The sequence below is a fragment of the Neoarius graeffei genome, chromosome 23 (assembly GCF_027579695.1).
Source record: "Neoarius graeffei isolate fNeoGra1 chromosome 23, fNeoGra1.pri, whole genome shotgun sequence".
Lineage (NCBI taxonomy): Eukaryota > Metazoa > Chordata > Actinopteri > Siluriformes > Ariidae > Neoarius > Neoarius graeffei.
Genome location: NC_083591.1, coordinates 9,031,941 through 9,056,788, shown reverse-complemented (window position 1 = coordinate 9,056,788; position 24,848 = coordinate 9,031,941). Strand labels below are relative to the sequence as shown.

The following is a 24,848-nucleotide window of genomic DNA, read 5'->3' as shown; positions in this document are numbered from 1 at the left end:
GTTCGAGATGTCAGGGAACTCGACTGAAGGGTAGTTTTTGAGATTGTATGACAAATCCTTCTTTCCCAGACTGTAGGGGTCGATTCCATTGCACATAGCAATCTTCTGAATATATCTAAAGCAAGCAGTGGCTTCTAGCTTACAAGTATACTCTGATAAGTTATCGCTAGTTGTTTGCACTATGGCAGCCGTTTAGACCACCAGCTATTTCACTTCCGGTAAAACCGCTAAGAAAAGTTACATGACTGAAACCCAGCAATAATGGCAGACAAGCTTTCAGTGATTTTTGGAACAGAATTCAGATGCAACAAATTATTTTTCAAATTAATTTTATTTATCGGGGAACTTTACAACCTATTTGAGCATATCACACACAGAAAACCCAGGATTTTATGATGTAATTTTCATTAGACTAGCACTTTAAATCAAAATGACTCTGAATTACTCATGTGTTCTATATGACTTGTAATACACATGCCTACAAAGGTCTTCCACCAGCAACCCCAAACACTTTACCTAGGTAAACCTTCTACCACCAGGGGGCGCAGTCAACTGAATTCTAATTAAATTATTTTATTTTCAACTTATTAACCAGTTTTAGTAATATCTGTTTTGAGGCACTAACTAATTAAAGCAGTGTTTAGTCTTAATACCTGATTCTAAAGTCCGCTTTTCACATATTAATACACTTTATTTTGATAATATAGAAAATAACATCAGCTATTGTTACCAAAACAGCTTAATACATTGAAACTTAATACTTATTGTAAAATGATACTACATAAATTACCCCCCCCCAAACACACACACACACACACACACACACACACACACACACACACACACGCACAAAACAAAATTCAAAGGAAGAAACAGGGCTTAAGTAAGATTAGTAGAAAGGAAATGAAAATGACTTGACTGTGCACAAAATGAGAACGTTGTTTTTCTTACATGCATTACTTTTTAGAGCTCAGACACCACACCTAATAGCTAATAAGGGCATTAGAAATATTCAGAGAAAAGGTCAATCAAAGAGAAACCAATCTGTGCCAGTTTGCAGCATGCAAATAAGTGGCAACTAAAGAAAAGGTCATTGAAATATACAATTAAACAAACAAAAAAACAAAACCAGAAATGTGCCACGGTGGTGTAGTGGTTAGCACTGTCGCCTCACAGCAAGAAGGTCCGGGTTCGAGCCCCGTGGCCAGCGAGGGCCTTTCTGTGCGGAGTTTGCATGTTCTCCCCGTGTCCGTGTGGGTTTCCTCCGGGTGCTCCGGTTTCCCCCACAGTCCAAAGACATGCAGGTTAGGTTAACTGGTGACTCTAAATTGACCGTAGGTGTGAATGTGAGTGTGAATGGTTGTCTGTGTCAGCCCTGTGATGACCTGGCGACTTGTCCAGGGTGTACCCCGCCTTTCGCCCGTAGTCAGCTGGGATAGGCTCCAGCTCGCCTGCGACCCTGTAGAACAGGATAAAGCGGCTAGAGATAATGAGATGAGATGAGATGAGATGAGATGAGAAACGTGCCAGCTTGTTTATGCACTAATGTTTGGTGGAAAAATATATACATATACCTGTAGGGGTGGGATATATTAGGCAGCAAGTGAAGAGTCAGTTCTCAAAGTTGATGTGTTGGAAGCAGGAAAAATGGGCAAGTGTAAGGATCTGAGCAACTTTGACAAGGGCCAAATTGTGATGGGTAGTCGATTGGATGAGAAAATTTCCAAAACAGCACATCTTGTGGGTTGTTCCTGGTATGCAGTGGTTAGTACCTACCAAAAGTGGTCCAAGGAAGGACAACCAGTGAGCCGGCGACAGGGTCATGGCTGTCGAAGGCTAGCCCATATGGTCCAATCCCACAGAAGATCTACTATAGCTCAAATTGTTGAACTAGGAAGGTACAGTAGGTGTTAGAACACAGTGCATCACAGCTTACTGTGTATGGAGCTGTGTAGCCACAGACCATTCAGAATGCCCATGCTGACCCCTGTCCACCTACTGTGGGCATGTGAGCATCAGGTTTGGACCATGGAGAGATGGAAGAAGATGGCCTTGTTTGATGTGTTTTCTTTTATGTTATATGGACAGCTGGCTGCATGTGCATTGTTTACCTGGGGAAGAAATGGCACCAGGATGCATGATGGGAAGTTGTCAAGCTGATGGATATATTGTGATGCTCTGGGCAATGTTCTTCCTGGCATTCACACAGAGGAACCTCCTACCTAAACATTGCTGCATGGCAATTAAACCATTTATGACAATGGCATTCAATAGCAGTGGCATCTCTCAGCAGAATAGCACTGCAACAATTGCTCAGGGATGGTTCGGGGAACATTATTCATATTATTATGCCCAAATATGAATGTTAACATCACATACTGCTGTATATCAGATCCAGGCTGCAGAGTTGCTCGATAATACTAACCATAAATACTTATAAATTATATTTGAAAGTATAGATGAAAGTGTAATGAAAATATAGACAATATATCAAAATCTTACTCAAATAACAGAGTATTAGCTTAAAATGAACTCAAGTGAAAAAAGAATAGTTGCTGCTTTTAAATATACTCAAGCATTAAATATAAAAATGCAAATGCATTTATTTGACTGATGAAATTACAAAAGTCGTAGCAAGTGATGAACTGGCAGGATTCTTCATAGTTTTCGGACATGGAAGAATTTGATTGGATGAAATTAAAATGGTATTTAAATAATATTGGCTGGCGTTGAGTAGTATATCAGATATATTCCATTCAGCTAGCATGATATTGAATGAGTCGAAGACGACTGGCTGAATGGAATAGACCACAAAAAAAAAAAGCCAGCCAATATTATTATTATAATACATACACATTCCTTTCGGGTGTTCAACGTGTCTTATTCTTTCCAAATTCTCTCAAAATCTGCCATATTTAACAAAACAAACCTGGCAGCCATGTTTGTTTACAAATTGTCACAAAAGTCACTCGTTAGTGCCGAGGTTTTACGTCTCCGACGTATCTCTTTTCCAGCTTTTTGATGTCCGTTGGTGTGTTTTTCTCTTGTAAATATGTGTGAAGAATATCTAATGAAGATTTGGTAGCCTTTCGGCTGTTCAATGTGTCTTTCTCTTTCCCGGCGAACAAAGAAATCTGCGCATGCGCAACAGAAAACTCTCTCATCGGATATTCGCATCAGCTCCAACGTGTGATGTCATGTTGTCTTGACAATCCTGCAATATTGTAAACCATATTCAACACTCATTCTCCACTGGGTAGAGTGACGTAATACATAGGATAAGCGATATGCGAACAATATTGTGTGCTATCAAACCAAATGAATGAAACCCGCTAGAAGGGAATAGAATCTGTATAATAATTAATTGATGTACAACATCGAGTCATTGGTTGTATGAGAGAAGAAGAGATTACAAGATTTATAAGAATACTTCAAAAGTCTGAAAAAAATGTAAGGAGGGAAAAGTTTTTATTCTTGGAAATGTAATTAAGATTACAAGCCTAGGTATAAATCTACTCCAACAAGTAAGACCATAAACAGTTATTTTCCAAATTTATTCAGCATGTAAGGTATGTACAAGATGTCACTTATAATTATTACATATTTACTATAGTTACTATAAAATAAAGTGCTATCCTAATTTCAAAACTGAAATTCAAAGGCCCCAAAGACAAAACCTTAAGTGAAAGTAAAAAAACAGGATATACAGAAGACAGATTTAAAAAGAGAAAGAAAAAAGACAGAAAGAAATCTTATATAAACTTCTCTATTTTTATTTTTTACAAATAAGCTTGATACCTGATAAAAATTGAATAGCTGATAAAATATCAGTGTTTAAAGTAGCAAGAGAAACTAATGCCATGAGGAATCGAACTGACACTAAATGCTGTGGAGTTTAGATTTAACAAAGAAAGAAATCCCCAACATTAGTTAAGCTGCTCAAAAACAGTTGACATGTTGAGAAATTCTTCCAAGGAATTGCTACTTGGGCTAATTTTACACTTGTGTCAGCAGATTTAGCTTCACTTTCTTTTTCTATTAGCAAATACATCGTCTTTTTTATATACCAGAAACGTTTAGTATATTTTGTATGTGTTATCTGCTTTTTGGAATCTGAGAGTTAAAGTGTATAAGTAAAAAAAAAAAAATAAAGTAGCTTTAGCACTATGTTAATAAGGCTCACTAGGACAATATTGTGCTACGATATTTTAAATAACATTATCCTGACTTTACACTCATTAACACTTGCCAGTCCTGATCATTTACTAATGTTCAGTTTAGGCCATTAAAAATATGGAGGACAAATATTTTTATTCTATCAGCATTCACTGGATATGAACAATTGCGCGCTCTGATTAGCTACTCTACTACTAGGATATCAGCTCATATACCGTGAGTAGAGAAAAACAAAATGACGACATGTATTGCTGAACCAACCGAGGAAGAAATAAAAACTCTACTCGAAAACAAAACTCCAAAAATTGTTAGCAAGTATTTAAAAGAAACATCCATCCATCACTGCTTATCCTGTGCAGGGTCACAGGCAAGCTAGAGCCTATCCCAGCCCCAGCTGACTATGGGTGAGAGGCGGGGTACACCTTGGACAAGTTGCCAGATGATCGCAGGGCTGATACATAGAGACAAACAACCATTCACACTTACGGTCAAGGTAGAGTTACCAATTAGACTGTGGAGGAAACCCATGCAGACACAGGGAGAACATGCAAACTCCACACAGAAAGGCCCCCGTCAGCCGCTGGGCTCAAACCCAGAACCTTCTTGCTGTAAGGCGACCGTGCTAACCACTACACCACCATGCCGCCCTTTAAAAGAAACACAAATAACTAAAGGAATATAGTGCTTTTTGGGTCTCCCCCCCAAATAGCTCCTGTTTCACACTCCAACCCAGTCGGTGGCAGTAATGCACCTTTAAGTTGGTTTGCCAACCACCAAAAAACCCTAAAAAAGAAGAAAACTCCCCCCAAAATACAAAAAAAGCAACAAAATATGAAATAAAAGTATCTTTTTATTTTTCTAGAATTATTATTATCGCGGGCGGCACGGTGGTGTAGTGGTTAGCGCTGTCGCCTCACAGCAAAAAGGTCCTGGGTTCGAGCCCCGTGGCTGGCGAGGGCCTTTCTGTGCGGAGTTTGCATGTTGTCCGCGTGGGTTTCCTCCGGGTGCTCCAGTTTCCCCCACAGTCCAAAGACATGCAGGTTAAGTTAACTGGTGACTCTAAATTGACCGTAGGTGTGAATGGTTGTCTGTGTCTATGTGTCAGCCCTGTGATGACCTGGCGACTTGTCCAGGGTGTACCCCGCCTTTTGCCTGTAGTCAGCTGGGATAGGCTCCAGCTCGCCTGCGACCCTGTAGAAAAGGATAAAGCGGCTACAGATAATGAGAGATGAGATGGAGCCTTTTCTGTCCCTGAATGAAACCATCTCATAGTAATTAAACAGGGACACTGTCACCATTTTCATGAACAGGCATCACATTGAGGGGGAAATTCCAACTCCATAAGTTAATCAACTTATTAACTATGGCATCATTCGATTAACTCATTCCACATTATCAGGCAAAGAAACACAAGAAATCAATCAAATGTATTCATTTGTCTGTATGTAAGATCAGTGATGATGAATGAATTACTTTGCTGGCACAATAGCTAATCTTGCTGATGTATTTCTGTCCTGTGAGGTCGGAGAAATTTGGCAGATTAAAGTACACATAACATGTAAATACTGCATGCTAGAAAATAAACGTGAAAATGTTGTTTGGCGGCCTGGGAAAACCATTTACATGATGAAATTATGACATTTTCTACACTGTAAATAATGATTTGTTGTTTTATTTTTTGAACAGTGTACTATATACACTCCCTGGCCACTTTAATAGGAACTTGTTCTTGACTCTAAGATTCCTATTCTTGGCTACAGGAGTTGAACCCAGTGTGGTCTTCTGTCTGCTGTTGCATGCTGAGATGCTTTTCTGCTCATCACGGTTGTAAAGAGTGATTATTTGAGTTGCTATACGAATCCTTCCTGGCAGCTCGAACCTATCTGTCCATTTTCCTCTGACCTCTCTTATCAACAAGGCGTTTGTTTCCACCCACAGAACTGTCGCTCAGTCAAATTTTTTTTTTTGTTTTTCGCACCATTCTGTGTAAACTCTGGAGACTGTTGTGTGTGAAAACCCCAGGAGATCAGCAGTTTCTGAAACACTCAAACCAGCAGTCCATCTGGCTCAAACCAACACCCACGCCACAGTGAAAGAAAGTCGCACTTTGAGATCACAATTTTTCCCATTCTGATGTTTGAACATTGTGAACATTAACTGAAGCTCTTGATTTGTGTCTGCATTATTTGATGCACTGTGCTGCTGTCAAGGGGTCGGCTGATTAGACAACTGCATCAAACAGTATGGGTGTTCCTAATAAAGTGGCTGGTGTGTGTATTTCTATATTCTATAGACGTTTCCTGAATTGAAATGCGTTTCTTTATTTGCATGTATCTCACAAGTTGGGGCGGCACGGTGGTGTAGTGGTTAGCGCTGTCGCCTCACAGCAAGAAGGTCCTGGGTTCGAGCCCCGGGGCCGGCGAGGGCCTTTCTGTGTGGAGTTTGCATGTTCTCCCCGTGTCCGCGTGGGTTTCCTCCGGGTGCTCCAGTTTCCCCCACAGTCCAAAGACATGCAGGTAAGGTTAACTGGTGACTCTAAATTGACCGTAGGTGTGAATGTGAGTGTGAATGGTTGTCTGTGTCTATGTGTCAGCCCTGTGATGACCTGGCGACTTGTCCAGGGTGTACCCCGCCTTCCGCCCATAGTCAGCTGGGATAGGCTCCAGCTTGCCTGCGACCCTGTAGAAGGATGAAGCGGCTAGAGATAATGAGATGAGATGAGATCTCACAAGTTATAGCAGACCTCACTTATAATTTATAATCTACTATATATTTATACATCTGGTTCCTCTTCAAAAAGTGAAAAAGAGAAAAAAAAAGATGAAATAATTTGAGTCCGACTGTGGTGCAGGAACCTAGCAGACATTTTGAGGGTATCTGAAATCTGACATTGACTGTGTAAGGAAATGACACTCAGCTAGGTGAGGTTTTACACATCTTTATAGGAAGACTTTGTGGTTTTTACCACAGTGTTTGTTGAGATAATCTTCGGAGAAAGGGAGCAATTTTAAAACGTACATCAAAACATTTTTATTAGTTCATTTCAATGAAGTGTATTTATGGTTTCTTAAATTTGAGCTGGCAAAATAAGTTTGCAAAACAAACAAAACTATTTTGGTTTTTCTTTCATTTTTTTCATTCGTTTTGCCAGAATTCAGCCACAGAGACATCCGATGGGTTTTCCCAGGCTACCACAGATAGGTTAAGTTCATACACCATAATGGTATTAAAACCTTAAAGGCACTGGATGGAAGGTATGAACAATCTTTAAACCACAGTTTCATCATAAAAATGAAGATAAACTAGGGTCTAAATCTTTGAAAAATTGTATTCTTGTGTAATACATGTCAACTGAGTGAAAGTGGTCTGTTGTGTTTTGATAAATGATTAAATAAAATCAGCTCATGCCAGCAAACAAACCCAGCTATAAGATCTACACAAGTGTCTCAATCTTCAAGCTTCAGTTATATACAGTAAAAATATTATTTTATAAAATTACCCTGTGATGATTTGAAGTTCAGATGTAATGTTAATCACTGTCCTCAACTCCAGTGTATTGTGACCAGACGTCGATATTCATGATGATGATGATGTTAATGTGAGCGGAAATCATTGGCCTTGTTATAATGACCCATGTGTGACATGTCCTGTTTGGTTGAGGTCTCTGTCGGGGACTCGAGTCCTCCACCGGGTAAAGGCTTGCGACAGAGAGTAGCGGTTAATTTCCTGCGGAAGACTCGGCACAAGAAGACATAGATGAGAGGGTCCAGGCAAATGTTGGTGGCTGACAGCCAGAGTGTGATCTCCTTTGCCAAGTAGAGCTGCTTCTGAGCCCAGCAATGTGCCGACGTGCCTCGTGTTTGAGTGAGGGTGTAGGGCACTCGGGCCAAGTGGAAGGGAGCAAAACATATAAAGAACACACCCACTACGACAAACACCTGAGAAGAAAAGATATGAGACAGTGTTATGCTGATAAACGTGGCTCTTACAAAGTAGATAGAAGTCTCAGACTCATGGCCACAAGCTTCAGAATTTTGCTCTCTGCTTGTCTGTTTTTTGCACAAGATGTAGTTGCTGGGGTCAAAGAATTCACAGAAACAAGTCTGTAAATTTTTTAGAGAGTTGGTTTGGCAAGAAAATGTTGTTGGTCATTTGTAGTGGCTGCTTTCTGTGAAAACAGGCAGCTCTTGGCCTGAAAATCACTTCAGGATGAGGGATTTTGTGAGCAAATTAACAACCGAGGGGCAGGCATTAAATTTGAGTAAGCAAGCTCATTCTGTGATTTAAAGACAACATGACACACTTTTTGTAATGACCATTATTTTTTAAGTGTTTTTTTTCCAATTTTATTTAAGCATTTACTTGAAATATTTAACAGTTATTCCACGAAATCAAGTCGTACATGAACTGATAGCTGATGAGGCACGTAGCATCGAGTCGGCTATAAGTAATGTATGACGTGATTGAGTGGAATAACTGTTTTATTCTCTCCACATTCACTGGATTTTGAGAAACAGAGCATTTTTATTGTTATTTTTTGCAAATTCGATAAATAAAAACTTTATACAAAACATAAGATAATAATTTCCGCTTAGAATGTAAACAAACCAGCTAAACGACGGTAACGATTTGTGAAAAATGCTACAGTATTAATTCTTGAAAAATAAAAAAGATACGTTCTTACTGTCAAATACTTTCATTCTAGATTTTGTTGCTTTTTTTGCATTTTTTGGGGTTTTGTTTTCGTGTAGAGTTTTTATTTCGTCCTTCGTTGCTTCAGCAACACGGTCGGACATTTTCTTCTTTAGGGTTTTTTTTTTGTGGTTGGCAAACCAACTTAAAGGTGTATTACCACCACCGACTGGGCTGGAGTGTGGAACAGGTGATATTGGGGGGAAAACCCTTATATTCTTTTAGCTATTTCTGTTTCTTTTAAATACTTGATAACAAAGTGATATACACTATATTGCCAAAAGTATTTGCTCACCCATCCAAATTATCGGAATCAGGTGTTCCAATCACTTCCATGGCCACAGGTGTATAAAATCAAGCACCTAGGCATGCAGACTGTTTTTTACAGTTTGGAGCTGGCCCCTTCTTCTTCCAACATGACTGTGCACAAAGCAAGGTCCATAAAGACATGGATGACAGAGTCTGGTGTGGATGAACTTGACTGGCCTACACAGAGTCCTGACCTCAACCCAAAAGAACACCTTTGGGATTAATTAGAGTGGGGCCTGAGAGCCAGGCCTTCTCGTCCAACATCAGTGTGTGACCTCACAAATGCGCTTCTGGAAGAATGGTCAAAAATTCCCATAAACACACTCCTAAACCTTGTGGACAGCCTTCCCAGAAGAGTTGAAGCTGTTCTAGCTGCAAAGGGTGGACCGACGTCATATTGAACCCTATGGATTAGGAATGGGATGTCACTTAAGCTCATATGTGAGTCAAGGCAGGTGAGCGAATACTTTTGGCAATATAGTGTATCTGACTTGATACGCTCTGCCATTTTGTTTTTCTTTACTAACAGTATATGAGCTGATGGCCTAGTAGTAGAGTAGCTAATCAGAGCATGCTCATATCCAGTGAACGTGGAGAGAATAAAACTTATTATTCGGCTACACTGTAAAAATTGGTATCAGATATTTCTGCTGGATACGAACAACATTCAAAGAGCATGTAAAAGGATTTCGCTACACATCTAAAGAATAAAACATGATGAAGTATGCTGCTATAAGAAAGAACTCATGTAACTAATGGAGTGACATCAAGCAGAGCAGTTTCCACCCTGAAGTTCAACATTTTTCATTTAACAGCACTTCGTGGGGTGTTTTATTCCTTTTACATCCTAACAATTTGCTAAAGATTACAACTTTTATTTATTAAAGAATGACGCATTATACTTTCTTTCAGTCTATTTAATGCTGTACAATGTCCATGAACAAGTTCCTGTTATCATGTATGCGTCCTTCCTTCACTAGCCTCTGTTCTTCTTTCTTTTGAATTTCATAAGAAAACGATGCAGCTTGTCATGTCACAGAGATACCGGAAAACCATCTCTGATAAAGGGGTTCCTTTGGTGGTCAACTTAACCTTACAGTTTTACTTCTGACTGTTAAAAAAGCCCTGACATTGTAGACTTCTTCCAATAATACTCAATAAACATCTCCTTATAGACAATGTGACAATATCAGTGCTTTTAGTTTTTATATCCATTTGTATTCGGTGAATAAATTACAACACCAATTCCAAAAAAAGTTGGGTCACTGTGTAAAACATAACTAAAAACAGAATGTGAAGATTTGCAAATCATGGAAACCCTATGTTTCATCAAAAATAGTACAAAGACAACATATCAAATGTTGGACCTGAGAATTTATTATTTTTTGAAAAATATATGCTCATTTTGAATTTGATGTCAACAACAGGTTTCAAAAAAGTTGTGACAGGGGCAACAAAAGACTGAAAAAGTTGTGTTATGCTGAAAAAAAATAATTTGGTTAATTGGGAACAGGTCAGTAACATGATTTGGTATAAAAAGAGCACCCCAGAGAGGCGGAGTCTCTCAGAAGTAAAGATGGGGAGGGGTTCACCGCTCTGTGAAAGACTGTGTGGGCAAACAGTGCAACAGTTTAAGAATAATGTTCCTCAATGTAAAATCATAAAGAATTTGGGGATCACATCATTTACGGTATATAATATCATTAAAAGATTCAGAGAATCTGGAGAAATCTCTGCATGCAAGAGACAAGGCTGAAAACTGACACTGGATGCCTGTGATCTTCAGGCTCTCAGGCGACAATGCATTAAAAGCAGACACGTGTTTGTAGTGGAAATCACTATATGGGCTCAGGAACACTTCAGAAAACCATTGTCTGTGAAAACAGTTCATTACTGCATCCACAAATGCGAGTTAAAACCAGATATAAACAATATCCATAACCACCGCCACCTTCTCTGGGCCCGAGCTCTTTTACGATGGACTGAAGCGAAGTGGAAAATTGTCCCGAGGTCTGACAAACCAAAAGTACAAATTCTTTTTAGAAATCATGGACACCGCGTCCTCCGGGCTAAAGAGGAGAGGAATCATTCGGCTTGTTGTCAGCGCACAGTTCAAAAGCCAGCATCTATGATGGTATGAGGGTGCATTAGTGCACATGACATGGGCAGCTTGTATATCTGGCAAGGCATCATTAATGCTGAATGATATTTACACGTTTCAGAGCAATATGCTGCCATCCAGACAAAATCTTTTTCAGGGAAGGCCTTCCTTCTGTCAGCAAGACAATGCCAAACCGCTTTCTGCACATATTAAAACTGCATGGCTCTGCGGTAAGAGAATCTGGGTACTAAACTGGCCTCCCTGCAGTCCAGACCTGTCTCCCATTTAAAACATTTGGCGCATTATGAAGTGCAAAATATGACAAAGGAGACCCTGAACTGTTGAGCAACTGAAATTGTATATCAGCCAAGAATGGGACAACATTTATCTTTCAAAACTACAGCAATCGGTCTCCTAAAAGTAAAAGGTGATGCAACACAGTGGTAAACATGCCCCTGTCTCAACTTTTCTGAAATGTGTTGCTGACATCAAATTCAAAATCAGCATACATCTTTCAAAAAACAATAACATTTCTCAGTTTCAACATCTGATATGTTGTCTTTGTACTATTTTCAATGAAAAATAGGGTTTCCATGATTTGCAAATTACTGCATTGTGTTTTTATTTACAGTTTACACAGTAGGGTGGCACGGTGGTGTAGCGGTTAGCGCTGTCGCCTCACAGCAAGAAGGTCCAGGTTCGAGCCCCGTGGCCAGTGAGGGCCTTTCTGTGCGGAGTTTGCATGTTCTTCCCGTGTCCGTGTGGGTTTCCTCCGGGTGCTCCGGTTTCCCCCACAGTCCAAAGACATGCAGGTTAGGTTAACTGGTGACTCTAAATTGACCGTAGGTGTGAATGTGAGTGTGAATAGTTGTTTGTGTCTATGTGTCAGCCCTGTGATGACCTGGCGACTTGTCCAGGGTGTACCCCGCCTTTCGCCCGTAGTCAGCTGGGATAGGCTCCAGCTTGCCTGCGACCCTGTAGAACAGGATAAAGCGGCTACAGATAATGAGATGAGAGTAGTTTACACAGTGTCCTGACTTTTTTGGAATTGGGGTTGTATGTGGAGTTTCAACTCAGATAGCTGTTGCGATAGAAATAACATATTAAAATTAAAATGAATTTAAACCTGTGGCACCACTGTCAGCTTCTGTTACAGGGAATTAAGCAATGCCTTCTGACCAATCAGCTTCAAGAATTTAACACCGCTGCAGTCTAAACTTTAATAGTGAAACTCTCATGACTGCATGGTGTTGACACATCTCATTATGATTTTGTTTGCAGCTAGAAATATACTTATGTATGGTAAGTTTCAATTTGAAGAACAGTCCACACATGAAAAACCTCATTTTTGGTATCATTTCCTTCTCCAACTTTCCAAAAGACATCATTCATCCAAATTAGCACTTTTTATTTAGGGATCTTTGTAACTATTTACGACCTCGATGACTAGTCTTACTAGAAGTCCAGATGGCATTTTTACCTTCTTACCCTTATTTCATTTGAGTTCAGACAGAGTAATGAGTACTGTGTCATACCTTGGACTTGGTGCGTTTGCTGGCGGTGCCAGAGCTGCTCCGTGAGGTGCGGTACGACTCGTACACCTTCCTGCTAATGAAGGTGTAGCAGATGGCCATTAAACCCAGAGTCCCCCAGAACACCACCTGACAAAAGTAGTTAAAGCCCTCGTGCCAGCGGAGGCCCAGCTCACTCTTCATGCTGCTGCATTTCAGCTTCCCAGTGCGACCCACAGGAAGCTCACGGTCAGTCAGGATCACATTAGGCAGCGCAAAAGCAACCATGATGGTCCAGACCACTGCACACACCACCTTACCCACCCCAACCCGCTGCAGGGCGCACTTTCCAAAGGGCCGCACTATTTTCAGGTATCGGTCCAGGCTGATGAGACCCAGCAGCAGGATGCTGATGTACATGGTGGTGTAGAAGAGCACACCCGTGTAGCGGCAGTAGAAGGCCCTCAGTGTGGTTGAGCCTACGCCCGCGTCCGTTAGTACCTTTATAGGTATGGTCAATGTCATGAGAAGGTCGGCCACCACCACGTTCTTCAGGTACACCACAAATGTGGAGCTGCTGTGGATCTGGAAGAAGATCCAGGCTGCCAAGCAGTTGAGGATGATGGCAGCCAGGAAGAGTGCAGAGTACAAGCAGGGGAACAGGACCGAGGTGATCCTCGTGTCCAGCTTGCATTGCATGGAGGTGTTATGCTGAGTCACATTCATCCTCACGTCCTAGCTTTGACTGGAAAATAAAAGTACTTTAAAAATATGTTTTATGCCATAATAATATTTTTTAAGTCATAAGCATTTCTGCCATATTGTTACTCAGTTGATAGTCATAACTTGAAAAGTATTTAATAATTAATTATTCAGTATCGCAGTCTAAATATCCTAAACCATGTGTATATTAAACAATAATTCCATAAAATTGAGTTGTACATGAGTGGATAGCTGACGAGGCATGTAGCACTGAGTTGGCTATAAGCCACGTACAATGAGATTGAGTGAAATAATTGTTTTATTCTATCCACATTCACTGGACTTTGAAAAACAGAGCATTTTAATTTTTTTCCAAATTTGATAAATAAAAACTTTACACAAAACGTCTGACAAAATAATTTCCGCTTAACAAACCAGCAAAATGGGGCGGCACGGTGGTGTAGTGGTTAGTGCTGTCGCCTCACAGCAAGAAGGTCCGGGTTCGAGCCCCGTGGCCGGCGAGGGCCTTTCTGTGCAGAGTTTGCATGTTCTCCCCGTGTCCGCATGGGTTTCCTCTGGGTGCTCCGGTTTCCCCCACAGTCCAAAGACATGCAGGTTAGGTTAACTGGTGACTCTAAATTGACCGTAGGTGTGAATGTGAGTGTGAATGGTTGTCTATGTCTATGTGTCAGCCCCGTGATGACCTGGCGACTTGTCCAGGGTGTACCCCGCCTTTCGCCCGTAGTCAGCTGGGATAGGCTCCAGCTTGCCTGCGACCCTGTAGAACAGGATAAAGCGGCTAGAGATAATGAGATGAGATGAGAAACCAGCGAAATGACAGGAGCAATTTGTGAAAAATAAAAAAAAGATATGTTCTTACCATCAAATACTTTTATTCCATATTTTATTGCTTTTTTTGTATTTTTGGGGTTTTGTTTTCGAGTAGAGTTTTTATTTCGTCCTTGTTTGGTTCAGCAAAATGCTCTGCCATTTTGTTTTTCTCTACTCATGGTATATGAGTTGATATCCTAGTAGTAGAGTAGTCAATCAGAGCATGTGATTACTCATAGCCAGTGAATGTGGATGGAATAAAAGCATTTAGTATGATGATGATTAAATATAGAATTTTCAATAACAAATACATTAATGGTCAAGAAAACTAGAGAGAAAGTATCTTGAACATGTACCTGACTGCAACAGAACTGTTAACGTGCACGTATTGTATATGAGAACAGTTGCATACACATATTTCCACAGTGGAAAACAAAAAGCCTGTAAAAATGGGTCACCATCTGCAGTTTGTAACCACACAGCAAAACCTCATCAAACAAACAACTTCAGATGACACGAGACAATGGTTTTCCTTTTTTACGTATAGTTCAGGTTTTGAAATAGCATTTACAGGCAAAATAATTCTGACAACATTTAAATGCTAATCAGGAAATGACACAATCGACAACCACGTTTTGATCTGTGAAAAAAAAAATATATTAATAAATACATGCAAACTTATTGCCTGAGATGAGTCAAATGACTCATGAGAACACTGCAGTTTTTATCATGTGGTATCCTGTCCAGCTGTAATCATAGACTGTAAAAATAATGGACAAAGCCTCTGTGATGTCACTCATAGGATTTCTGAAGAGTGGGTTTGAAGCTCAAACAAGAAGACAGTCATCTATATCCCCTGCCCTATATACCAAGTTTCAAGATATAATTTGTCACATTTTTCAAGTTCTGCTGCAGGAAACCAACCCTACCTCTTTACACTGACCTCAGCAGCCCATGGCATAAGCCCACTGGACCTTTGGTCCAGGTAAGTTAAAAATTAAAATTTCTCATATTTCTTAATATCAAAAGGCACATATACATTACTTAATCAACACATATACCAACTTTCAAGACCATACCACTCATAGTTTTCAAGTTCTGCTCCAGAAACAAAACCTAACCCTAAGACTAACCTGAGAGACCAAGTCTGAAGTTATTTCCATGGAAACATGAAAAATTAAACTTTCTCAAATTTCTTAGTATGAAAAGGCACATCTACATCACCCTGTTAACATGTATACCAAATTTCAAATCTGTATCATGAATAGTTTTGGATATATGCAAACGAACATTGCTCTTAGAAACTAAGTCAAAATCTATTTTATATGTAAATATTTGAAAAATACTTTTCTTCCCCCAAAAAAATCCAGAATAGCAAAAGGCACCAGTTCACATGTTACTTGATATGTATACAAAGTTTCATGAAGATATCTTAAGTAGTTTTAAAAATATGACACGGAAACGAAAACGTGACCGGACAGACAGCCGGACGGAAGGAACCCGTTTCTAAAAGGCACATCTACATCACCTTGTTAACATGCATACCAAGTTTCAAATCCCCATCATGAGTAGTTTTGGATATATGCTCTGGAAACGAACATTGCTTTTAGAAACTAAGTCAAAATCTATTTTCTATGTAAATATTTGAAAAATATATATATTTTTTACAAAAATCCAAAATAGCAAAAGGCACCAGTTCACATGTTGCTTGATATGTATACAAAGTTTCTTGAAGATATCTTCAGTAGTTTTAAAGATATGGCCCAGAAACAAAAACACGGACAGACGGACGGACGGACAGGACCCCCCCCCCCCCATTTCTATATCCCCTGCCAAACTTCATTTGCGCAGGGGATAATAAGGAGGCTACATGTGTCCCCATCTTGGCAGCGCCTGACTTCGCTAATCCATAAATGGAGAAAGGGATGGGGGTAGTGAAGTTTGGCTACTGGAATAGTATGGCTGGAACATGCCTACTAACCTCAAAGTTAACAAGCTAACTATGCAAGCTAGCCAACAAACTACTGGCTAAACTACAAGAAGCTGCTCCATAAGATACAGACCATAACCACAACGGCCGGTTTACCAAAAGGAAAAAAAAAATCATGGGGTGTGTAACCGTCCAATAATTGAGTTGATCAAGGAGTGTTGTCTTTTTGTCACTCAAGCTGTCAGACTGTCAGTTTGAGCCTAATTTACTGAAAGGGAGACCCTGATAAACTTCATCGGCGGTGATTACATCAAAAATATTGAAAAGTTAGTACAATTTAATCAAGCAAATTAAAGTAACTTAGAGGTGTAGTAATGTGTAAAAGTTGTGTTTGCATGGGAAAAGCTCTTAGACGAAAATAGGCAAGGCTCCATGAATTAATTACATAAATCCATCACCTGCGGTGAATTTGGCTTGAGTTCTGAGGTAATGCTAGCTAGTGGCTAAAAATATGACAAAACCCAGCTGTCAGTCAAATCAGCCACGTCCCTAATTATGCATAAGTGTATGACTCAATATAATTTAAGCTGTTGAATTATATAAAACTTCACCCCCTGCACAGTTGTCATGAAGGGGGACACTAGCTATCGAGACTGAAGCTGTTTTTTGTACCAGGCTGTAAATATATTTGTTTTTGCTGTAAAGTTGGACATTTTAACACAGGGGTCTTGCTTTTGGAGCCAGACTCAAGTGGCCATTCGAGGAACTGCAGATTTTAGCTCTTCCACACTGGCTTCACTTTTCAGGAGCATGGGTTGCCACTTGGCTGTAATGCTGAAATGACGTTAAATTAAATCACAATTACATCATGGCACTGTAAGGATACAAATCCATAATACTGTCCTTCTACACTCTTTTTTTTTTTGCACCGACAACATTAGATGAGACACATTTTTATGGAAAAAGTGATTAATTAGCTGAAACTGCACTATAACGATAGCAGACGAGTGCTTGGTTGGTTTATCCTTCAAACCATTAGCATGTTTTCTTTACAGGACAGCACATAAGCTGGATTTGACTGAAGGTAGTGTACTTTGTCATTTAAGATCTCTGATGATGAAAAATAAAACACCCTCAACCTGGATTTCCTATGAAGTCACTTGGAATGTTCTCCTCTTCAGCAAGTGACTTCAGATGAAAATGGCTGCTCGAAGCATCAGCAGGGTTCCTTCTTATTTTATATACAGTATAAGGCAGTATGATGGTGCAGTGGTGAGCACTGCTGCCTTGCAGCAAGAACATTCTGGGTTCTAACTTTGCAGGACTTCCTGTGCAGAGTTTGCATGTTCTGCCTGTGTGGGTTTCCTCTGGGTGCTTTAATTTTCTTCAACAGCCCATTGCAAATTAGGTCAACTGGCTACTCGAAATTTCCTGTAGGTGTGAATGTGAATCATTGTTCATCTCTGTGTTAGCCCTGAGATAGACTGGTGACCTGCCCAGAGTGTTAGTTGGGATTTGCTCCAGTTTTCCTCTGTTGGATAAGCGGTGTAGATAATAATTGGATGGATAGACAACATAACAATCAACATATAGACATACACTCTCCACCTGCTGTTTTTGTGGCTACTGCCTCATATAGAGGCAGTAGCCACTATGCCATCATGCTGTAAAAATGTAAGAGTGTAACAATCATGCACTGCGCATTCCGCATGATTACAATAGTGCATGCGCATAAGCATTACAATCACCAGAATGGTGAATCGTGATCTTGTGATATGAACAGTTGATCTCGTGTTATCATTGTGTTGTAAGAATGTAAGAATGAGTGTAACAATAGCGCAGTGCGTAAACTTCGTAACCAATCAGCACTTATCCTGATCAACTTTGATTACCCGTTCTATTTCTTGATAAACTTTGGAACTAATCAGAACTAGAAACGAAATAAGAAAAACCTTGTTATAACTTCATAGTATCAGAAGATAATCAGCAGATAAAAAGACAAACAAAATTCACCTCGTGGTTCGCCGAGGCTACTGATTCGATATCAAGTAAGTGGTGTTTATTTTAAGAAAATTTACTTTTTGATTATCACAGCTTTTGTTTGGTCCTTTTGAAAGGCCAAATGAAAGGTTTTGTAAGTTTTTTTTTTTTTATACTGTTGTATTGAAAATACCATTGTTACTTTCCTCTACTTCCCTGTCAGTTGAGTACAAAACATTCTTTGCTTTTGGAAAAATATTCTTATCATATATAGATGATGTCATTATCATTTGCTGAAATTTGTCTTTATTAAATATACTGTTATTCCATAATAATGTTGTTGTTTACGCCACTTGTAAAAATGTAATTTTTTAATTTTATTTTTTATTTTAGAGTCTTTACACTTGTGACACAAAACGTGTTCATTAATACTAAATAATGCTTCTAAGACAATTCCATAGCTGCCAACTACTACTAATAAATCGTATTTATTACGATTTGTCGTTTTGATTACGAAAATACGAATTTACTACAATAAAATACGATTTTGCCAATTTTCATGGGTCATTTTCAAAGTCTATCACCGGTGGGATTCGTATTTGAACCCGTTGTGACGTAGTCAGAGCGACAGAAAGCAGTGGGGGAGGGTAAACCATAGACATATAAACATAGACGCCGCATTCTGCGTAGAATCATACGTCATCCTCGCCGCCATATTGGATGTGGCAAAGTGGAGATTCTTCAACCGTCTCTGGTATAGCGTCTAGACAGTAGCCGAGAATAAAGATGCCTCATTCATGTGCTGCGTTTAACTGTACCAACAGGTTTACCGTCCAAACGAGATCACATGGGATTACCTTTCACAGGTGAGACTGGAAAAATACTTTTCAATACTGTTCCTTCAGTCTTCAGTTTCCCAGCTCATCTCCACCGGGTAGGTGTATAGTTATAAGCAGTGAGAATTAGATAATACAGTGCCACACTATGATGAACGTTTTTGAACGTATGATGAATGTTTTTAACCTTTCTGAATGTGAAGGAATCAGTGATGTATTTTGTTTTGGTATGACGTTAGAACCTGGCCGAACTCAGTTTGGCGGTCATTCAGCTCACTTTATTCAACGAGAGTAGGTCTGTGTGGTGACTCAATAAATAAAACAGTAAATTTTTATTTTCATGCACTATTGCAGTTTTTCCACTATTTCCATCATTTATCATATGAAGTCTTGTAGGTTGGTTATTGTGGCCTCAGGTTTTGGTAGCTTGCTACGGTATGCTGACTGATTAGCTTACCTGAGCTATCTATCGCGTATCTGTCGCTAGTTTGCAGTGTACAGGGTATTTCACACACTATTTATAACCATCACATTAAAAGTTATGTGTTGTTTTGATGCCTGTTTGTTTCCCAAATATATACGTGTGTGTCTTAATGGGTGAATAAAAGGCATCGAGTTAAATATTATTGTAGAAAGGGGCTTTATGAAGTTCAGTCCATTTTCTTGCATTGGTTTACGGGGAAGATTTGCCGCATCCAATATGGTGGACACTCTGACGTATCCCAGCAACGGAGCCACCAGCTCAATGCGGCGTCTATGTTTATATGTCTATGGGGTAAACAAACAGCATGTGGAGAGGGACACCATTGGAGCGTCGAGTGTTTTGGTGAAGATTCAGCGATCATGGAATGAGCGGAGAGCCTCTTCCTGCTCATGTTTCAACGAAAACTCCTAATTCTTCTAAAACTGATTCCAAAGCGGAGTCAAACGAGCGCTGTTCAATAGCACTTTCTACAGCGTCGCGCAGCCTTGTCGTCACTCCTGTAAAAGCCCGCCCAAAGAATCCAAACAAAAACCTTGCGTTGTGATTGGCGGGCACGATTTGATGCCCAGGGTGTGTTGTTGATTCTGTTCTGTTTGATTTGTAGTCATGTGAAGAAGCAAGTTGAAATTGACACTTTTTTGAGCTGTTTCACTTTGTGCCAAGCATGTTTTGAGGCATTTTTATGTTTGGTGTTGATTACAAGAGGTTCCTTTTATGTTTGATCTGTCCCAAATTGCTTTGATGATATATGTATTCTAGTTCCAGGTAAATTTGTTTCCATTGTTGAAAAGAACTTTGCAAATTAATGTAAGATGATAGTTTAGTTTGTAGAATAAATTTTGTCAAACTATTTTGTTTTGGTGTGATTTTTCAGGGTAGTTTTGCTAGAAAGCTTTGGCGGCGGCCCCCAACCCCCCACCAAGACTCAGTACCCAACCTTGTATTACTATTTACAATTTCGGAATGTTGGCAGCTATGCAATTCATGAACAAGTGCTTTCTTACTATTTTGAAAACAGACCTAGTTCACAGCACTGTATTTTGAACAAAGCCCTGATGCTGCTCACAGCTTGGTGATGCTTGCAAGAGATGAGGCTATTACAATTGATAACATGTATATATGCTATATTTACTGTATGGACATTGTATCAGAAAACAATTTTATTTATAAGCAGTAGCCACATGTACCCATAGGGCACCTATTTTATTTTATGCAGTTCTCCAATCAGCCAAACCCTTGACAGCAGCACAATGGATAAAATCACACAGGTACAAATCAAGGGCTTCAATTAATGTTCACACATCAGAATGAGAAAAATTGTGATCTCAGAGTCTGACTTTCACTGTGGCATGGGTGTTAGTTTGAGCCAGATGGACTGGTTTGTGCATTACCGAAACTGCTGATCTCCTGGGGTTTTCACACAGAGCAGTCTTTAGAGTTTACACAGCATGGTGCAAAAAACAAAACAAACAAACAAACAAACAAACAAACTGAATGAGTGACAGTTCTGCGGGTGGAAACAAACACCTTGCTGATAAGAGAGGGTCAGAGGAAAATGGCCAGGGGTGGGTTTCCCAAAAGCATCGTAGCACAAAGATCATCGTTAAATGGTAGGAGTGAGCATCACAATGAACGCTGTCTCTCCTAGTTAAGATGCTCTTAGCATTAAGAGGCTTTTGGGAAACCCGCCCCAGATTGGTTCAAGCTGCCAGGAAGGATATAACAACTCATATAATCATTCTGCCGCTAGGCGGCATGGTGGTGTAGTGGTTAGCACGGTTGCCTCACAGCAAGAAGGTTCTGGGTTCAAAACCAGCGGCCCGCAAGGGCCTTTCTGTGTGGAGTTTGCACGTTCTCCCTGCGTCTGCGTGGGTTTCCTCCGGGTGCTCCGGTTTCCCCCACAGTCTAAAGACATGCGGTTAGGTTAATATGGGACGGCCTTGGGCTGAGGTGCCCTTGAGCGAGGCATCTAACTCCCAACTGCTCCCTGGGCGCTGTTAGCATGGCTGCCCACTGCTCTGGGTATGTGTGTGTGCTCATTGTTCATGTGTGTGTTCACTGCTTCAGATGGGTTAAATGCAGAGAGGAAATTTCACAAGTGTGTGATGAATAAAGTTGTGCTTTCTTTCTTTACAACCGTGGTGAGCAGAAAAGCCTCTCAGCATGCAACAGCAGAAGCCCACATTGGGTTCCACTCCTGCAGCCAAGAACAGGAATCTTAGAATCAAGAACAAGTTCTTGTTAAAGTGGCCGGGGAGTGTATTCACTTATGAAATAAGTAATGTGAATGAGCTCAAAAAGTTACTATAGGAACAAGGATAGAGACGTGAAAGCTGATGAAGTTCAGGAAGCAGAAACTAAGGGTGGATCTGGGCTTATATAAGGTTTTATGAAGTCAAAGGTAACTTTCTGACATGTCTGCTTGACAAAATTTCATCTCATCTCATTATCTCTAGCCGCTTTATCCTGTTCTACAGGGTCGCAGGCAAGCTGGAGCCTATCCCAGCTGACTATGGGCGAAAGGCGGGGTACACCCTGGACAAGTCGCCAGGTCATCACAGGGCTGACACATAGACACAGACAACCATTCACACTCACATTCACACCTACGGTCAATTTAGAGTCACCAGTTAACCTAACCTGCATGTCTTTGGACTGTGGGGGAAACCGGAGCACCCGGAGGAAACCCACGCGGACACGGGGAGAACATGCAAACTCCGCACAGAAAGGCCCTCGCCAGCCATGGGGCTCGAACCCGGACCTTCTTGCTGTGAGGCGACAGTGTTAACCACTACACCACCGTGTTACCCTACAAAATTTCATGCCTTAAATAATTCAAGAACAAATACTGAGTACAGTCACTACTTCTGTTGCTATTTGGCACTGACTCAAAATACACAAGTGTGTTACACAATTTACTGTACACATCACATTAAAGGTAAAAATAATCACAACAGCATTACGATCCTGACACGACCTACTGAACCGGCCATTCCAAGACTGCTTTTCTTTCATTTCTGTCAAGACGAGTGCCTATTTGTTCAATAGTATTGATGTCCTTTCTTTCGACAACTTGCCTCACATCGGATTAGTAAAAACCATAAATAAAATAAATGTAAAGCAAAAAAAAAAAAAAAAATCATTCGCTGGTGTGAGAAATGAAACACATAAATACATAACTAAATGAGAAACAGGACAAACATAAAAAGGAAGAAAGTTAGATAAATTATCCTCTAGTAATGCGCATTTCATAATAATCCTTTAAGATAGAGGATCAACTTGAGGAGCAACACTTATTTTAAATTGCATATAAGTAATTATTTGCTGTGAATAGCACAGCATACACACTGCTATATTGTGTACAGATAAATGCATTGTTTAAATTGTCTTATAACTGTACATTGTGAGACAGTACAGCTTTTATATAGCATATCAAATGTTGCATCTGTAAATATCAAGACCAAATACTGAACAAAAAATAAAATACAGTAATTAAACATTTTTAAATATAACACAATGTGATTATGTTGGATTAGGAACTTACCAGCTGCTTTATTAGGAGAAGTGAAAAATTCTTCTGTTTTTTTTTTCTTCCCCAGATGAAACTGCTATGTGAAATTCAGTAAATGCCTGAGACCTCCCATTCACGCTGTGCTTATTTCTTTGTGCTTGTGGCCTGCATATGCTTGCAGAAAAATACACACGTAAACATGTCTCACACACATTCACACACACACTTGTTTTCTCTACTGTTGGCCTCTCAAAGCCTTCCTTTCTCGTCACAATAAGTCTGTCATTCCAGTGCCAGGGTTTATATCCCCATCCTGTTCCATTTCCTGTCCTTTGTTTCAGCGTGGCCTCAGTTCTGCCTCGTGCCCAACTTTATTTACTTATTTGCATAAACATCAATAGGTGCTAAATAGGTGCTGCACAACACTAACTAGCCTGTGACGTCTTTTCAGGAATTGGTACTATCTCTTGGAAATTAAGGTGCACACACACACACATGTATCTATAGATGGATTTCTAGCTGTCTGGAAAGACAGACGAGTGAGAGAAAGTGTGTTTTGGGTGCATGCATTGTGAGTGGTTGTGCATGTGCAAGCTGATATCTGTAAAACACACAGCTGTTTGTGGTTAGCTGCAGAAACTTCACATACCACCAATGTACCCCCCCCCCCCCCCCCCCCCCCCGATCCAGTCTGTCTGTGTGTGTATATATATGTGTGTGTGTGTGTGTGTGTGTGTGTGTGTGTGTGGGTATGTGTGTGTGTGGGAGATATTGCAAGTATATGGACTCATTCTGATAAAAACGAATGTGGCGTTTCTATTTTGACATTTTCTATTTTTATGACTACGCAAAAAAAGAAGTGAAGAAAAGAAACATTTCCACCAACCTACTAAATTTCACTTTTATCGTCACTAATAATTGATATTTGGAATGCTGTTGCTATGTATAATGTACTAACCCCATTTTCAGAAAAGTTGGGATAGTTTCCAAAATGCAATAAAACCAAAAATCTGTGATTTGTTAATTCAAGAGAACCTTTATTTAACTGACAAAAGTACAAAGAAAAGATTTTCAGTACTTTTAATGACCAAATTAACTGTATTTTATAAATATAAAAAAGTTAAAATTTGATGCCTGTAACACACTCAAAAAAAAAGTTGAGTCAGAGGCAAAAGAAGACTGAAAAGTTTATAGGCTATACAGTGGCGCTTGAAAGTTTGTGAACCCTTTAGAATTTTCTATATTTCTGCATAAATATGACCTAAAACATCATTAGATTTTCACACAAGTCCTAAAAGTAGATAAAGAGAACCCAGTTAAACAAATGAGACAAAAATATTATACTATTTATTTACTGAGGAAAATGATCCAATATTACATATCTGTGAGTGGAGAAAGTGTGTGAACCTCTAGGATTAGCAGTTAATTTGAAGGTGAAATTAGAGTCAGGTGTTTTCAATCAGTGGGATGACAATCAGGTGTGAGTGGGCACCCTGTTTTATTTAAAGAACAGGGATCTATCAAAGTCTGATCTTCACAACACATGTTTGTGGAAGTGTATCATGGCACGAACAAAGGAGATTTCTGAGGACCTCAGAGAAAGCATTGTTGATGCTCATCAGGCTGGAAAAGGTTATAAAACCATTGCTAAAGAGTTTGGACTTCACCAATCCACAATCAAACAGATTGTGTACAAATGGAGGAAATTCAAGACCATTGTTACCCTCCCCAGGAGTGGTCGACCAACAAAGATCACTCCAAGAGCAAGGCATGTAATAGTCAGCG

The 24,848-nt window shown here is 39.9% G+C and overlaps 1 protein-coding gene across 2 annotated transcripts; it reads right to left on the bottom strand.

Moving 5' to 3' along the window:
- Positions 1 to 5,331: 5,331 nt before the first annotated feature.
- Positions 5,332 to 23,275, bottom strand: LOC132871505 (P2Y purinoceptor 13-like). 2 transcript variants are annotated; one of them, XM_060905712.1, is made up of 4 exons: positions 23,097 to 23,117; positions 20,944 to 20,982; positions 12,814 to 13,534; positions 5,332 to 8,114 (listed from the first exon to the last, which is right to left on the bottom strand). In XM_060905712.1, the coding sequence occupies exons 3-4, from the start codon at positions 13,513 to 13,515 to the stop codon at positions 7,770 to 7,772; spliced, it is 1,047 nt and encodes a 348-aa protein (XP_060761695.1). In that variant the 5' UTR covers positions 13,516 to 13,534; positions 20,944 to 20,982; positions 23,097 to 23,117; the 3' UTR covers positions 5,332 to 7,769. The 2 variants fall into 2 exon arrangements, with proteins under 2 accessions (XP_060761695.1, XP_060761696.1); XM_060905713.1 differs by lacking the exon at positions 20,944 to 20,982 and having other exon boundaries at positions 23,097 to 23,275.
- Positions 23,276 to 24,848: the final 1,573 nt, after the last annotated feature.